We start from the raw sequence: 17394 nt of genomic DNA, 5'->3' as shown, positions 1-17394 counted from the left end.
TCCTCTCTCGAGTGATCATCTAAGACTAAGGGAAATCTATGGCTCTCTACTCAGCCATCAACGACAACCTTTATCTGATCTACTCAGCAATCAACGACAACCTTTATCTAACAAGGTGTTTTGTCTCTTTTCCTACAACACACTACGATCATTATCTAGTAAGATATTTTGTGAGTGTTCTTCTTGCAGAGGGGTGGTGTCCCTGTTTAACTTCCTTTCAATGGTTTTTTTTGGCTCATACAACAGTGAGATGGTGACAATGGAGGAATTTATCCATCATAGTTCAACTGGTGGTTTTCTTTCTTTTGTGGCCCTTGGGAGCATACTTTACTGTGGTTTAATTTATTTTATATAGGCTAGTCATGAATTTTTTTTCTTATTGGACAGTGGATGTAAATGATGATAATTATAGGGTCTTGTTTTTGTCTTATGAGATTTTGTTTTTTATAGTTTTTAGATTTTTTTGGATTAATTTGTTTGGAGATTTATATTTTTAGATTAGCTTTATTGACGATCATATGCTATAAATGTAAAACTTTTATATTAATGGAAATCTTTTGTATTGACTTATAGAAAAAATATAAATTCAAAATAATTTTAGACTTAGTCTCAATTGAACGAACTAAATTAAGAACTGAGATAATGAATAATCACAATTTTCATTTGGGGGAGGTAAATGGAAAGGACTTGTACATTTCAATCCAAAATTTTCTCCACTTGGACCTGAGGGCTGATTAAAAAATAATTTATTGAGTTATATAAACCTCCATGTGGCACGTGTGGTATTCCATTGGCATTCCTCCATGGTTAAATAAATGTACTAACATGTGGATCAAGTAGTTTTTTTAGTGGGGTTACATAGATAATTGCTCACCGTATCATGACAATTGTCTTACTTGCTCAATGTGTGATGGCCACCATCGTACTTCCTCATAGTTGTAAGAATTTAGAGGGTAAGTTCCTCTGATAGAACACCAAAGGACACCGCTCACAAACAGATCATAGATCAATACACCAATATTCTTGACGTGGTTAAAACCTTCAAAGAGGGAAACAGTCCACGGCCTGAGCCAACGTGGCCACTTCAGACAATTTATTAATAAAAGAAAGAAAATTTACATAAGCTTCTCTCATGAACAGTCACCCTATGAATGACCCTCTATGCTCTTTAAATAGAGATCATGGACCAATCGGGTGTTAAGTCATGGGTCAAGTGTCGGTAATACTGAGGAGATAATGAACTGTCGGATCACTTCATGTCTAGAACATATCTAACCGTCAGATTGTAAGTTACAAAAGTACATATTAAAGAAACACACTTTACCTAACTCTACACTAGACCAAGTTATACTTAACTATTTCCTATGTTAGATATCATTTTTTGGGATTCAACTGCATTGAGTAAGTCATTCATCTATGACCATTTCCATGAGAGGTAGTTGTAAGTGACTACTTTCTCATGATTTTTGAATAGTCCACTTAGCACTCAATGCATTGGGTGATGCTCACATAGGTGAAGAAGTGGGACTGAAACTAGTGAAATAAATCACATAGCGTTAATCATCACTTCTGGGGCTTGCACTAGGTAACCAAGACTTCTCGGGAGGTCACCCATCCCAAATCACCTCTGGCTCAAGCGTGCTTAACTGTGGAGTTTTCCCCACAATCAAGCCCACTTAGCTTGCTACCCCATTTGCAAAACTTTAGCAAGTATTGTGCCTCATGAACCATTCAAGTAGAGTTCCCTTCACTCTTTTGAATTAAGTATTTCCTATGTGTTGGAATATCCTAACAGCCCCCCTTAAGAACAACTTGGGATAGGATTGAAGGATGTACAAATATGACACAATAGGAGAAGGAAGGAGGCATTAGTGCCTATCCCCCTTTAGTGACAACTTCCTGAACTCCAACCATAAATCGAAGTTTAGTAAACTTCGCTTCTGTGAGAGCCTTTGTAAAGATGTCTGCAACTTGATCATCGGTTGAACAATATTGTACTTCAAGAACATGGTCATGAATGAGATTTCTGATGAAGTGCATGTGTAGTTCAATGTGTTTGTTGCGCTGATGTTGAACTAGATCTTTGCATAGTTGAATGGTACTTTGATTATCACACCAAAGTGTAGTCGGATGTTGCTGCTGAAAGCCAAACTCTGACAGGATCTGAAGAAGCTACAGGGCTTCCTTACTAGCTTCTACGGCACCACGATACTCTGCTTCTGCTGAAGAAAGAGAAATGACACTTTGTTTGTTGCAAGCCCATGTAATAGGTCCAGAACCAAGAGTGAAGAAATAACCTGCAGTAGACTTCCGATCATCAGGGTCACCAGCCCAATTGAAATCAGTGAAACCAACCAATAGAGGAGATGCTTTTGCGATGTAATGAATCCCAAACTGAATTGTACCTCGAACATAATGAAGTATTCTTTTAGTTGCTTTCAAATGACTTTCATGTGGATTTTGCATAAACCAAGAAATAAGGCCAACAACACAGGAAAGGTGAGGACGGGTATGGGTCAGATACAAAAGTTTTCCTACAAGCTGACGGTATAAGGTAGCATCAACTTCAGGGGAAGTACAAGTGACTGAAAGTTTGGCTCCAGACTGAAAGGGAGAAGGTGTTGGCTTACAGTCTTCCATGTGAAACTGGCATAAAATATCACAGGCATACTTGGACTGGGAAAGGGAAATACCTTCTTTGGATTGCAAGACTTGAAGACCAAGAAAATAATGCAAGTGTCCTAAGTCTGTCATCTCTAACTGATTTTTAAGGCTGGACTTCACATGGTTTATCAGGTTGGGATCACTAACAATAAGGATAAGATCATCAACATAAAGAACAAGAATGATAAGAGACTTACCCACTTTCTTGGTGTAGACAATATTGTCAGAGTGACACCTAGAAAAGCCAGTATCTAAAAGAAAGTTATCCATTTTGGCACACCAAGCCCAAGGGACTTGCTTGAGACCATAAAGGGATTTCTTAAGCCGACATACAAGGCCGAAGTCTAGTTGTATAAAGCCAGGAGGTTGTTCCATATAGATTTCTTCACGCAAGTCCCCATGCAAGAAGGCAGACTTAACATCCATCTGATGGACTTCCCATTTGAAAGAGGCAGCAAGGGAAAGAAAAAGGCGGATAGAGTTCATTTTGGCAACAAGGGAGAAGGTTTCAGTATAGTCAATGCCTTCAACTTGTGAAAATCCCTTAGTAACAAGACGAGCTTTATGTTTATCAACTTTTCCATCTGGTCCAAACTTGGTTCTGTAAACCTATTTACATATAACAAGTTTTCATCCCTTTGGAAGAGGAATAAGGTCCCATGTATCATTTTCCAATAATGAATGATATTCTTCATTCATAGCCGCGTCCCAATCTAAATGGCCTGAAGCTTATGCAAAGGTGTCAAGATCATAATTCGTTGAAGCTTGAGCCAGTAAAGAAGAGGCTCTATCGAACTGAGAATGCGTATTTCGTTGATCTATAAAATCACCTGAAAGAAACTCTGCTGCATCCCGAGTAGCACAAACCCATTTTGGAAGCTGAGGAGCTGAAGGAGGATCCTGAGAAGGTGGGGGAGGATTTTCATCCTCGCTGTCATCATCTGAAGAAGAAATGTTTTCAGAATTAGAAGGGATAGAGAGAGGTGGCACATCTGTCGAACTAGGCTCGTAGGCCGATATATTTTCAGCAAACTTTACATCTCTTCTAATGATAACATTTTTGGACTTAAGTGGAATAAGTCTATATCCTTTGACATCTTCAAAATATCCAACAAAAATACATTTTTCACTCTTAGGTTCTAAGGCTTTATGTTTATCATCTAGAATATGGGCCCATGCTTCACTTCCAAAAACATGAAAGTGACTAACATCTAGTTTAATTGAGGTCCAAGCTTCTTCTGGAGCGATATTATTTAAAACCTTAGTAGGAGTGTGATTTACTATGTAATTTTCACAGTTAATTGCTTATGCCCAAAAATTAAGACTAAGTCCTTTAGATTGAAACATACAATTAGCCATTTTCTTTAAGGTGTGATTCTTCCTTTCAGCTACACCATTTTGTTGCGGAGTATATGGAACAATATGTTGCATTTGAATTCCATGCTGAGTGCAAAAGTTGATGAATTTGTTGTTAACATATTCTCCGCCACTATCAGATCTTAGCTTAAGAATTTGATATCCAAATTGTTTTTCAACAAAGGCCTTAAAGCCCAAGAACATGTTAAATACTTCACTTTTGAGTTTTAAGAAGTATACCCAAGTGCGTCTGGAGAAATCATCAATGAAAGTTAAGAAATACTTGTAGGTAGAGAATGAAACAATTAGAAGTGGACCACATAAATCACTATGCACAAGTTGTAAAGGCGTTGAGGCGTGCGAAGAGGCACATTTTTCAAAACTATCACGATGTTGTTTTCCAAGTACACATCCGGAACAAACACCATCTCTGTAAGATACCATAGGAAGACCTATCACCATATTTTATTTACATAGATTTTTAAGGGAGTGATAGTTTAAGTGACCAAATAGTTAATGTCAAAATTTTGTTCACTTCATCATTATGAGAAACAAATACCGAGGGAAGAGTTGATGACCCAAAGTTGTTAAACTTATACAACCTTGTAGAATCATTGGCAATGCCAGTAGCTAAAATCTGTCTAGGATCTCTTAGATCCTTAATTACAACACCATGAGGTGAAAATTCAACGATTTTACCTTCACCTGAATGAGTTATCTGATATATAGATAGAAGGTTGCAGGATAAGGTTGGAACACATAATACATCATTAAATTTACCATTGTCTAGATGAATAGTTCCAGTTCCTACAACATTAAGAGATCTATCATCACCAACATATATATTTTTGGTGTTACAATCATTTAAAGAAGAAAACATGGCTTTGTTTTTGGCCATGTGATATGAAGCTCCAGAATCAATGAGCCACTCATGAGAATGAGAAGAAGAAGATACATTTAGTGCATAACCAGACCGAGATGCTTGACAACCACATTCAAAAAGTGTTATTCTTGAAGATGAAGTTGAAGTTGAAGAATTCTTCAAATGGATTTTATGCTTCTTCATTTTCGCTTTCAAGGTTTCCATCTTCTTAAAGCATTTGGATTCTAAGTGGCCATCTCGATTACAAAAGTTGCAATGTCTATCAGTCTTCTTCCCTTTGTTTTTATTTTCCTTATCATTTTGTTGAATTGATTTTTCATTTTGAGACTGAAATTGCTTAAGACCCTTGTTTGGTTTAGGACCATTATTTTCAGGATACTGCTTCTTAGGATTCTTTGAATTTGGTTGGTGCTGGGCAGCTAAGGCTTTCTTAGAAGAGTTTCCAAGGTTAAGAAGACCAAGATGTAAGAGTTTTTCTTGTTCTATTATTAAAGAATCACAAAAGGCATCAAAAGAGAGGGACTTGTAGTCTTGTCCTTGAGAAATAAATACTTCTCTAATAGAATGGAAGCTAGAAACAAACACAGAGTAGGCTGGTCTCAACTTAGTAAGAATGGAATAGATAAGGATACCATCTTCTTTTTTAACCTTAACACCTTCCAAGAAAAGTCTAAGGGTCTTGAACTTGGACAAAAAATCTTCAAAGGAAAAAAAATTATTGGGGTCCAATGTAAGAAAATCATTTTCGAGTTGATGGGCTCTAATCTCATTTTTAATTCCAAAAAATTTAGTGATATGTTTCATTGCTTCATTAGGGGTATCAAGTTCTGCGATATGGAATCTAAGGTCTGGAGAAATAGACATCCCTATCAACCCACATGCTTGATTTTGCCTATTTTTCCATTTGGTTGTCTTATCTTCATCTTTAGGTTTAGTTTCTTGGCCTGAGGCTATTCTGTAAAGACCTTTACTTCTAAGTAAATCCACAATGTAGGACCACCATTGAAAGCAGTTGGTGTTGCCAAGAATAACTTGGCATGGACGTTCCATTTTAACAGAAACTGAAGCTGTAGATGTTGAAACTAAGTATTCCAATGGAAATATCTCAAAAATTAGGCCGATTAAAAAAAATGGCTCTGAAAATGACTTCCAGATGAAGAAGTTATGGCTTTTTGAAGAAAAGTTGTCGAAGATGCAGATGAAGTGCGTGAATGTGCGGAAGTGAATGATAATGTTATATTTAAAAAAATAATTCCCCCTCCCCCCTCCAAACTTAATCTAATTAGCTCACTTAAAAAAAAATATGTGACCCACTTTTATAAATAAGTGAAAGTCACTTTTACAATGGTACTTTATGAACTACCCACTAAATTGTAACTTAAATAAAATATAAAAGGACTTTAGAATTATAAGTGACTCACTTTTTATAATGAGTAAGAACACTTTTATATAAACTAACTTTAAAACATAAGTTACATGTGTTTTTTGAAAAAGTAACTCAACAGAAAGAAAACTGTTGGATTCCTACCCTCTCTTCTTAATTCGCTCTGACCTATTGTTCCTTTTTTTTCTTTTTTTTGGTAATCTATAATTGATTATATATATATATATATATAAACAATAATTATCAACATTCTAATAGAATTTGTTCTTACATTATAAATATTTTTGTGGTAATATTAATATAAATATTAGTAATTTTAATATTAATATGAATGTTTAATTTTTGATACATAGTGATTTATATATATTGTTTATATACAATTTAACATTAATATTATTTATTAATATGAGTAGGTGTTTGATAAGAATTCTTTATATATATATATATATATAATCGTTATCATTAGTTTTAATCTTTAGTTATTTATATATATTGATAAAGTAAAAAATGAATTGAATATTATCAGATATAGTCGTTAGCTAGTTAACTAATAAAATTATATATATATATATATATTAGCAATCTGTCCTCTCTCCCTCCTATAGTCAAACATAGTCGTTTTCTTCTAGCTATTAGGTTGACCTATCTTCCTATTTAACCCTCTTCCTGCATCTATTTCTTCATCGTGTCCTGAAGATGAACCACACTTGTTGGTTCGAAATACGTTGACCCAAATCTTCAATGTGACTTCTTCCGAAAAAACTCCTTATACAAAAAGAAAGACTTGAACTCAAGACCTCTATTCTCATAAAGTAACTTTAGACCAAGTGAGCTAGTTTAAAAGGTTAATAATTTTTGGAAAAGAGGAAAGGGTTTTGTTTTTTGTAATTATTTTAGTCACTAAAGCTTTGGGGTGTGTGCTTACTTGAAAAAACTCTTTTTTCCTGCAAAACAAAAAACCACACAAACCAACACATACATACAAAAAAGCCAAACCTTATGGCTTGAAGTTAGCTTTCCCTTGAAACTAAATATTTTCCTCAATGTTTCTGATTTTCTGAGATCACACTAAGGCACGGCAAAAAGAGCATACACATGAGAAAAAAACCTTCTTTTCTGTTTCTGATTTGCCCAGATCGCACAAAGTCGTAGGGCAAAGAGAATACGCATAAATGAAAGGTATAGATCCAGTAATAAAAAATAGAGAAATAAACTGAATTAAACAGAGAGATAAATAACTAAAATTGCAAATAAAGATTGTATACCTCCAGATCTTATAAATGATGTAGCTAGGGCTTTCAGAAACCTTTTCACGTGAAATGAAATGTGTTCCTCACTGGAAAAGATGCTCCTAGCACAATAGAGCAGCTCTCTCGACCCGAAAGTAGTCAGAAACAATAGATTTAAGAAACAACAGTGGAATGCAGTTGTACCGGCTTTCTATTTGGATCACCAATGGATGCGACCCTCAAATAGCTCTGATACCATGTAGGAATTTACAGGGTAAGTTCCTCCGATAGAACACCAAAGGACGCTGCTCACAAACAGATCACAGATCAATACACCAAAATTACTGATGTGGTTAAAACCCTCAAAGAGGGAAACAGTCCACGGCCTGAGCCAACGCGGCCACTTCAGGCAATTTATTAATATAAGAAAAAAATTTACTTAAGCTTCTCTCATGAACGGTCACCCTACAAATGACCCTCCCTGCTCTTTAAATAGAGATCATGGACCAATCGGGTGTTAATCCACAGATCAAGTGTCAGTAATACCGATGAGAGAATGAACTACCATATCACTTCATGTTTAGAATATATCGTGATCGTCGGATTGTAAGTTACAAAAGTACATAGTAAAGAAACACACTTTACCTAACTCTACACTATACCAAGTTATACTTAACTATTTCCTATGTGTCAAAATATCCTAACAATAGTGTAATGGTTTGGATTAGATTTTAGGTTAATATATTTTAGGTTTTAATAGTTTATAATTTTTATGTTTTAGTTTTTAGGTTTAGCTTTATGTTTTAGATTTTTTTATGTTAGGTTTAATTTATGTTTTAGGTTTCTTATTTTAGGTTTATTTTAAGTTTAAAATATAGGTTTATTAATTTAGTTTTTAATTTTTTAATTTATTTTTTATTAGTTTATTATTTAAGTTTATTGCTTTTAGCAATTATGTTTTAAGTTTTATTATTTAGGTTTTAAGTAGATTTATTTTAGGATTATAATAATATTGTGTTTTATTAAAATTTTAATTAATGTTAAGTTTTATGTGGTTGTATTAGGTTTTATAATAATAGTATATAATATTAGATTTATAGAAGTTTTATTTAGTTTAATCATATGATTAATAGTGTTAATATATATTTCTATAGATGTATATAAACCACATTTATTAATGTGGTTGTGTATGTGTTTAATATATGTATATATCAACCATATTTATTAATGTGGTTATGCTAATTTTAAAATAAATCTAAATTTCCAAAAAAAAATAACTCTTTATAATATAACCTACCTATAAATCAATATAATAATCAAAATGGTATAATAATTAATTTTAAATTAAGTAATATTAACTCTTTATGCCCTAAAACTGCTTCTAGTGGGCTAAGAGCTTGTCTTCTTCGGATCTAAGGAAACACGTTAACGGATCTAAAGGAACACATTAACGGCCCAAGACCTCGGATGTAAAGAAACAGATTAACGGCCCAAGACCCATTAGGCAGGAGCGGATTTCTGCCCCCTTACAATTTTCCTTGAATAAGTCAACCTGCATTCACAAATTTCAACCAGAAATAATTATCCTCCATATTGATTTTATGATATGTTTTCCCACCCTTAAAAAAACATATTCATGAAAAAAGTATTAACCCTTTACACCATATAACCTGCCTATAAATAGATATAATAACTTTAATTTTAGATAATATATCTTAGTGTATTATATTCTCTTAGTCTCTAGAATTATAACAAGATATTATTTAACCAAAGTGCTTATTACGGTTCTTCTAATTAGTGCATACAATCCAGCTACAAAATTTCTCTTCTCCACTACTTACAGCTCACCAGCTACGAAATTTCGCCTGGCCAATGCGTACAGTTCTACCGATTTGACTGTAATTTATATTCCTTCCACGAAATTTCTCCTCCTCGTCAATTCATGGAATTTTTGCTATTCATGGATTAATAGCGGATTACATTCACCAGCTACGAAATTTCACTCTCCACTGCGTACAGATCTACTGATATGACTGCTCTCCATCATCATTTATATTTATATTCCTTCCAAAGAAATTTCTCCTCAAAATTTTTAGATAAGAAGTTAGGGTGTTTGTATAAGAAGTTAGGGTGTTTGTGGTCAAAGTTTTAAAAATAAAATTAGTATTAAATTTTTAGATAAGAAGTTAGGGTGTTTGTATAAGAAGTTAGGGTGTTTGTGGTCAAAGTTTTAAAAATAAAATTAGTATTAAATTTGTTTGAAATTTGAAATTTTTTTTGGGAATTATGTAAAGTTGATTTGGGAAATTTTTACATATTCAAAAACAAATTTTAAATAAAATAAACAGATTGATTTTACAGAAGAAGTAATGATTACAAGGACCAACAACTGAGAAGCAGGGCTTTCTCAAATTGCTTCTCCGCTTCACTCGTTTCATTTTCATCGTACGCCATTGATTTTACAGAAGAAGTAATGATTACAAGGACCAACAATTGAGAAGCAGGGCTTTCTCAAATTGCTTCTCCGCTTCACTCGTTTCATTTTCATCGCAACTGTTTTGAGATGAAAAATTGTACCCTGTCTGCAGACACTGCCGCGAAGATTGGCCCATTGCTTCAATTTTGGGGACTTCATTTCCTGCTTCTGCAGTAATGGAGGACAAGACTGAGCTTGTGGCAAATGCTCTGGGTTTCCTTCAACGGAAATACAACACAGACAACATTGACACCGTGGGAGCCATGAATGAGGTGAACTGCTCCAATGGCAGGGCTTCACAAAAACAAACTGCAGATTTCAGCAAATGTATTCGCAGTTTTGGAAACAAAGAGAACAGGCACAGAAGAATTGAAATCGATGAAAGGATGGCAGGGGATATATCTACAAAAGGAGGTAAACAGTTTTTTAATTCTACTTTCCATATTTATCTATTTGGAAAGATATATGCATGCGTTTTGGGGAATTTTTAGACATTTTATTTGGGGGATCCAGCTGGAATGCACGTGAATCCACCACCTGTATCGATGGTTGGCTTTATTGGAAACTTATTAGGCGCCTCGCCTTTTTTTAAACAGTTGGGCTCATCCTCTGTGTGGTCATGTGAAAATGAGCATGCTTGTCATAAGAAATTTGAAGCAAATGACATTTTGAAATCTTCACTGAACTAGTGAGACAAACACGTTCATTTCAGGGCAGACGAGGCTCATTTGAGTATGAACATGTCTATGAACAAAATGGTCTGCAAAAGGATTGTTGCATTGCCATTCCACCTTTTAAAAAATAGCATGATGGTGCCCATCTTCACACACTAAATCCAAATGTTGTGCATTATTGCAAGGTTAGATATCAAGCTTGTGGATATTTTTGTCAACGGCCCGTCAATCATTCTAGTTTATAGAATACGGTTCATGGGAATATGAGGAGTGTCCAACTTGCATCGGACTAGGAAAAATTTGATATCCAGGATAGGAAATATACTTGGGGGAAATCTGGTGTGGCAGAGATGTATAACATGCAATTGTTCCAGTCCTGATATAAAACCAACCATGGCCAAATTTATATATCGACACAATTGTAGGTTGGGTTGTGTGTATGAGGTTATCATTCGATTCATTACTGCAAGGCGTAGAACTAGTAGTGATGATTCTTTATCTGTGGTTATCATTGACAATACAACAATAGTTGCTCTAGAAATGCGAGAGATGAAGGAAGATAGAGTGGACAATCTTATTCAATATGTCGCAGCAGGTGGAACCAATTATTCTTGTGATCTGAAACTAGCAGAGGAGGTAATTTATCGAGGATCCAAGCATCCTAATGTGGTCAAGAAGAATCCAACAATTATTTTTTTGAGTGATGGTGGAAACAACGATGGGAGAGATCCTCTGGAGTTTGTAAATAGACTGAATACGATAGAACCAGGGATGATATTCCATACAATCATGTTTGGAACAGATCCTACAATCGTTATTTTGAAGAAAATGGCACAAATTGGTAATGGCTCTTTCCAACATAGTCTTGATGAAGTGCAGCTAGCACGAAGCTTTGAGAATTTAGCGACTAGTCTGAAGCCTAATGTTGCAGCTTTAATCTGATGATGGTTCTTCTCAATTTTGAGGTCAGTTAAACTTCAGTATAATTTTTTTCCATTCTAATATCTTGTTTATTTAAGTAATCTGGAGAGGCCTTTGTGAGTTCAATTTTATCTATTGATATTGATATGGTAAAGTAGCTAATATTTCCAGTTCCAGTTGTTATGGCCCGCACACTCTTCTTAGTGAACTGAACTCTATACTTCTCTTCGATGAAGTTGTCATAATTTTGTTTACTATCCCAGTACAATGCAATATGTTTTGAATAGGTACGGATTGTGTTGTTATGCAGGTTCTCTCTCTTTTTTTTTCAATGAGATATTTGTTGCTTAATCTCAAAGAAAGAGTTGTCAGATAAGAAAGAGGTGGCAGATGGTCATGTCTTTTACTGTGTTCATTCCAAAAACATGCCACATCATGTGGTTTTTGTTATTGACAAGTCTACTTCAATGTCTAGTCCTAATATAAAACCAACCATGGCCAAATTTATACCTCGACATGTGATCATTCCAACATGCCACATCATGTGGTTTTTGTTATTGACAAGTCTAGTTCAATGTCCAGTCCTAATATAAAACCAACCATGGCCAAATTTATACCTCGACACAATTGTAGGCTCTTTCATGGGAGGAGGATGTATTTATAGATTTTTCTATGTTATAATTTTAAAACCAACCATGGCCAAATTTATATCTCCGCACAATTGTAGGCTCCTTTATGGGAATAGGATGTATTTATAGAATTTTCTATGTTATAATTTTAAATAATAGAGTTTGTTTATGGAGGTTTTTTTAGTCTAAATTTTACGTTGAGGAATTGCAATTATAATGTTTTAATAAAAAATGACTAAATTTACACGATCTTAAATTTACCTTGATATTTATGACACTAATGTTTCCGACCTTTGTTGAGATGCTTAAGTATTCAAATTGTTATTTGTTGTAATACGTTGTAACATTTTATTTTGTAATATGTTGTAACATTTTATTTGGTTTTTTCAAAAACCAGTGTTGTATAAAGATGACATTTTGTTTTCATTCTATATTCAATTTTGAATATAAGATTTTAGCCTTTAAGTATGAAATGTATTCCACAAGATATTTTGGTTGAAACGAGAAACATTCATTTCTTTGATATTAAATCCACCAGCAACCATTTGAGAGGAGGGAGAATTAAATCCACTAGCAACCACTTGAGCAATTGGACTTTGACATCCTTCTTAACCTTTTAACTCAACAAAACTATGGTGATTTGGAAGTCATTCCCTCACTTATTTTTTAGTATAGAAATAAAAGGTTAAAAAATCTTATTTAATCTCTTACCTTTTTAAGGTCTAGTAGACTATATAGACCTTAGTGGACATTAATCATTCTTCTCAAATTTATGTCTTACACTGTTTCCTTTGAAACATCCGGTGCAATTGCTAGTATATGCACCTTCATGCTTTAGGTTTTTCTAGTGTTAGATTTGCTTCTTGTATATGCACTTACATGCTTTATTTTTTCTAGTGTTACAGTTTCCATGGGTCAAAGTTGTGAGAGGTAGAGATTGTTTGGAGTTTGTAAGATTTGATGTGAAAATCAAGAGATGCATAAGCTAAGTCTATGCAATCATCTTTCTTTTTCCTTTTTCCAAACCAAAACCCTATATGTAATGAAGTTCAAATCATAGTTACCAAGTTAGGTCATATTAATAAAAAAAATGGAAATTTGCTAATACTATTGGGTTTTTGTAGTAATATATTGATCTTAATACAATACAAAGTTTTTAGTTGATATATATATATATATATATATTAGAATTTCCATTTATAAAGAAAGATTGTCCACAACTTATCAAAATTTTACTGACCTCACTCTTACTAGATTTGTTGCCCAGTAGATGATTTGTGAAAATATTTACAACATATCATAAAGACTTTACAGTCTAAAACCAAAGAGGAGCACAAAACCAAAACACTGGAAAAATAAAAACACAACATATAACCATCTAAGAGTTTGATCAAGTTATTAGAGCAAGATTCTACAGACGAGAACTAGGGGAGGCAAACCCCAAAAATTCACATTGTATATGCCTTTCCATGTGAGCCAAGTGAGCATGCAGGCAATTGAGGCTATCCCGCATATGCCATTGGTTCCTTTGCATGTGATTAAAAAAGGAAATAATCTCGTTGCTATCATTATGCTTTTCCTTGAGGACTCCAACGATGTCTTTAGCTACCAATGCAGGGTGATTGAATGAACGTATTGGCTTCTCCTACCCTTAGTATTGTCAAGGTCCGGGAGCCAACAAGACACCTTATTTATGAGCTCAAAGTCAAAGGGTGGTTGTCTTTCGTGTCTAACAAACCTTTCAAGGTGATGAATATCTGTCTGTGTGCCAGATGATGTGACAACTTGAAAGGCCAATGCCACCTCCTGGGCCATAGCCTCAGTCTAAGACCGACTAGATTGATCCTACTCCCTTACACCCCGACACGCACGACCACATTGTCATGCCATGGTGAACCAAATAGAAAGTCAGACAACCCAAACCTTAATTTATCCACAAAATTAGCCCAAACAAGTGACCACTCAAGCTAAATCAACAAGGCTTCTCAAAATGTCACAAACACCAACAGGGACTGCACTCTCCTTCTCAACACAATACAAGAGAGCTAATGGGTAGACCAAACCACCAATAGACATGCACAACAGACACAAGACAAGCAAAACCCTACCAAATAGGACAAAACAACACCACAAGATTAAAAAAATTAGGGAACAAAATCCAAATACGTGCTGCCTATCTGCTTGGAAAAAATTGTGAAACTCAAACCAATAGAGAGTGCACATTTTTAAATAGCTGAGAGAAGCTAGCAACCAACTTGTTGAAATTTGTAACAAGAAATATTGAAAATAGAAACAAGAAGAGGCTTCTAATTTAATTTCCCCTTAGTTAAATTAAAAGTAAATTGTAATTCCACATCACATGACAGCTTGTACGAGTTAACTAAGTCAGGAAAACTTAGTTAGCTCAATCAATTCAAGTTGAGGGTCAAACTAGAGGCATGTAGAGTTCTCCCTAAGTTTTAGGGGCCTGGTTTCAGTTTATTTTGAGTTGTAATTATTTAACTTAATTATTTGAGTTAAAATCAGTTTAATTAGTTCTCACTGAGGGAGGAACTAGTGAGAGGTCTAGTGAACTAAATTAGATTTAATTCACATGCAATGATCAATAAGATAATTGGTAATTCACTATAAATAGTCGTTTCATGTCAATTCTTAGGAAGGCTCAGTTGAGATTGGAGTTAAAGGGAAGTGTACTATCAGTTGTATAATCATCAAATTGTACAGGTGGTGAATGCAGTCAGAAGAAGGCCTTTAAAAGGAGGAATGAAGGAACAAGTTTAATCATTGTTTTTGTGAGCATGAGTTGATGAGACCAAGAAATAGGAAGCAAAAGTTTGTGTGTGGAGCTTGTGAGCGCAATGAAGTAGGAGCTTGGCAGGCAGTAGATTTGGCTAAGTATTGGCTTGAGTTGGTTTGTGAAGCAGAGAGATAGATTGTACTTGTGCAAGAATTGTCAGGGTTGAACAAGCTTTGTATTTTATTCTCAGATCTTCTGGTTGATGAAATATAGATAGTTGGGGTTTTGAGCAGTTTCTTTCCCCCGAAAAATATTGTGTTATGTGCAATTGAAATTCTTCCTTTTTAGCTTAGTGTTTTCATCGATTAATTTTTGTTTCCGCTGATGAGTAGAGTAGATTCATGTCTTTTGTTTTAGCATATCACATAAGTAGTTTGAATCTATAGTAAAAATCTACATGGTATCAGAGCTGAAGACATTATAGAAGAGGAGAATGTGAGTTTGTTGTGTAGGTGAAATCGAATTTGCAGTTTCATACTTCAGAGTTAGAAGGATGTCATTCTATAGTTTGAGACTTGAGTATGCCCTGGAGGGAAGTTCAAATTACATAGTTTGTAAGGACAGGATGGAGGTAGTGTTGGAAGACAATGGGATGAAGGAATTCGTAGATCATGATATCTTAAAGCCTCCAACATCTGATGTTAAAGATCTGGTTGAATGGAGAAAGTTTGTGGCAAAGGCGAGAAGGATTATCCTAGAAGGAGTTTGAGATCATATTGTCTCGAATCTCCACGGTAAGGAAACTCCATTTGCAATGTGGAAGGAATTGACAGACCTGTTTCAAAATAGCAATGACCACGAGAAGATGGCACTAAAGGACAAGCTCAAAAATATCAAGATGGAAAAGGGTGAATCAATTCCAAAGTACTTGACCAAGTTCACCCAATGTTGGGATGAGATTGGAAGTGTCAAGGTTACTGTTGCAGAAGACAATCAGGTGATATTAATACTTCTAGGACTTCCCAAGAGCTGAAACAGGTATGAGGACTCAATTAATGGGAGGGAGAAGCTATCAAAGTGGGAGCGGTTGTGGTCCGACTTGGTATAGGAAGAGATTCAGCGGAACACCAGAGATGGCACCTTATCCAAAGAATTGGAAGAGGACTTTGCATTAGTTAACAAAGAAAAGTAAGCCAAGGGAAAGAAGTCCGAACGCAAGGGGTGTGGCAAGAAGAAGGACTTGTCAAACATCAAATGTTTTCATTATCACGAGTTTGGGCACTATGCCACGAAATGCCCACAGAAGAAATCAAGCAAGAAGGAGCCTGCAGTAGCAGCAGTAGGTGAAGCTCTCGCTTCACAATTTGAACTTGATTTCACTCTCACTACATGCATGGAAAGCACTGTAATGGGAAGCATGTTGTATCTCGATAGCGGTGCCTCGTTCCATATGACGGGGAAAAAAATCTCTTTCGTGACTTGGAGGAGAAAGTCCTCAAGCATAATATAGATTTTGGAGATGATGGGAGGTATAGTGCGACCGACATTGGTACTGTTACCTTTCAGAGGGAGTCTGGCTCCCCTCTCAGACTCATTGATGTGATGTATGTTCCAAGACTAAATAAGAATCTTGTTTTTGTCGCAGTATTTGAAGACCGTGGCTACGATGTGATTTTTAGCAAAGGAAAGGTTTTCCTTATACACATCCCCATGGGACAGATGAAACAGATCAACGTGTGAGTCAAGAACCTGTATGCTCTTAAGGTACAAGATGCATGCAAAGCTTTGAGGATAAAGGAAAAGGTTAGAGACTTGGTGGTTGAGAGGGAGAATGAATTACCTCTCAACATGGAGCCTCAGAAAGTTTAGGAGCAACCATAATTAGAGAATCAGAGAAGAGACTGAGCGGCGGCATCCACTCAAGCAAAGACCTCTAGTAGGGGGAAATTTTGAGCCAAGTGGGCATAGGGAGCACATGCAACCATTCCTCCAGGTGAGAGGTGGGGTGATGTGAAGTAATAGTCCCAAGAGTGCAGAGATTTGGGTAGGGCCCATTGAGATGTTTTGTCCCATGGACCATTACCTTGCTATGGGAGCCCCACTACATAATAGCATGATGGATTAGTGGCAGTTGATGCAGTCATATGTCAGAGTGATAGAGTGAGAGACTAGCAGCGGTTAGATACTAGGGAGCGCAGAGCAGAGTTGGCAGCAGTGCAGATGGCATAGTGCAGTGTCAACACCACTGCAAATTTTTCAGTAGACAATGTAGTAGCTAGTAGCAATCAAAGACTCTGGTGACAGATGCATCATACTGATTCAGTTTGGATGCTTTTTCAGTTTCAGAAGTTGCAATAACAACAACACTAGAGAGAAGTTTTGCAAGCAGAACATTCCAAAGGTAAAAATCGAGATAGAGCTGAATTTCTTTCTTGTTAAGC

General features: G+C 35.5%; 1 protein-coding gene across 1 annotated transcript; it reads left to right on the top strand.

Annotated features, from left to right (window-relative positions):
• Nucleotides 1-11059: 11059 nt before the first annotated feature.
• Nucleotides 11060-11608, top strand: LOC149186987 (uncharacterized). Its single transcript, XM_089409520.1, has one exon. The coding sequence runs from the start codon at nt 11060-11062 to the stop codon at nt 11606-11608; it is 549 nt and encodes a 182-aa protein (XP_089265646.1).
• The last annotated feature ends 5786 nt before the right edge of the window (nt 11609-17394 follow it).

This window comes from Pinus tabuliformis, chromosome 3_1, assembly GCF_031772625.1.
Source record: "Pinus tabuliformis cultivar Carrire ecotype Pingquan chromosome 3_1, CPIR1, whole genome shotgun sequence".
Lineage (NCBI taxonomy): Eukaryota > Viridiplantae > Streptophyta > Pinopsida > Pinales > Pinaceae > Pinus > Pinus tabuliformis.
The sequence above is the reverse complement of the archived record's forward strand: the minus strand, read 5'-3'. Positions and strand labels throughout refer to the sequence as shown.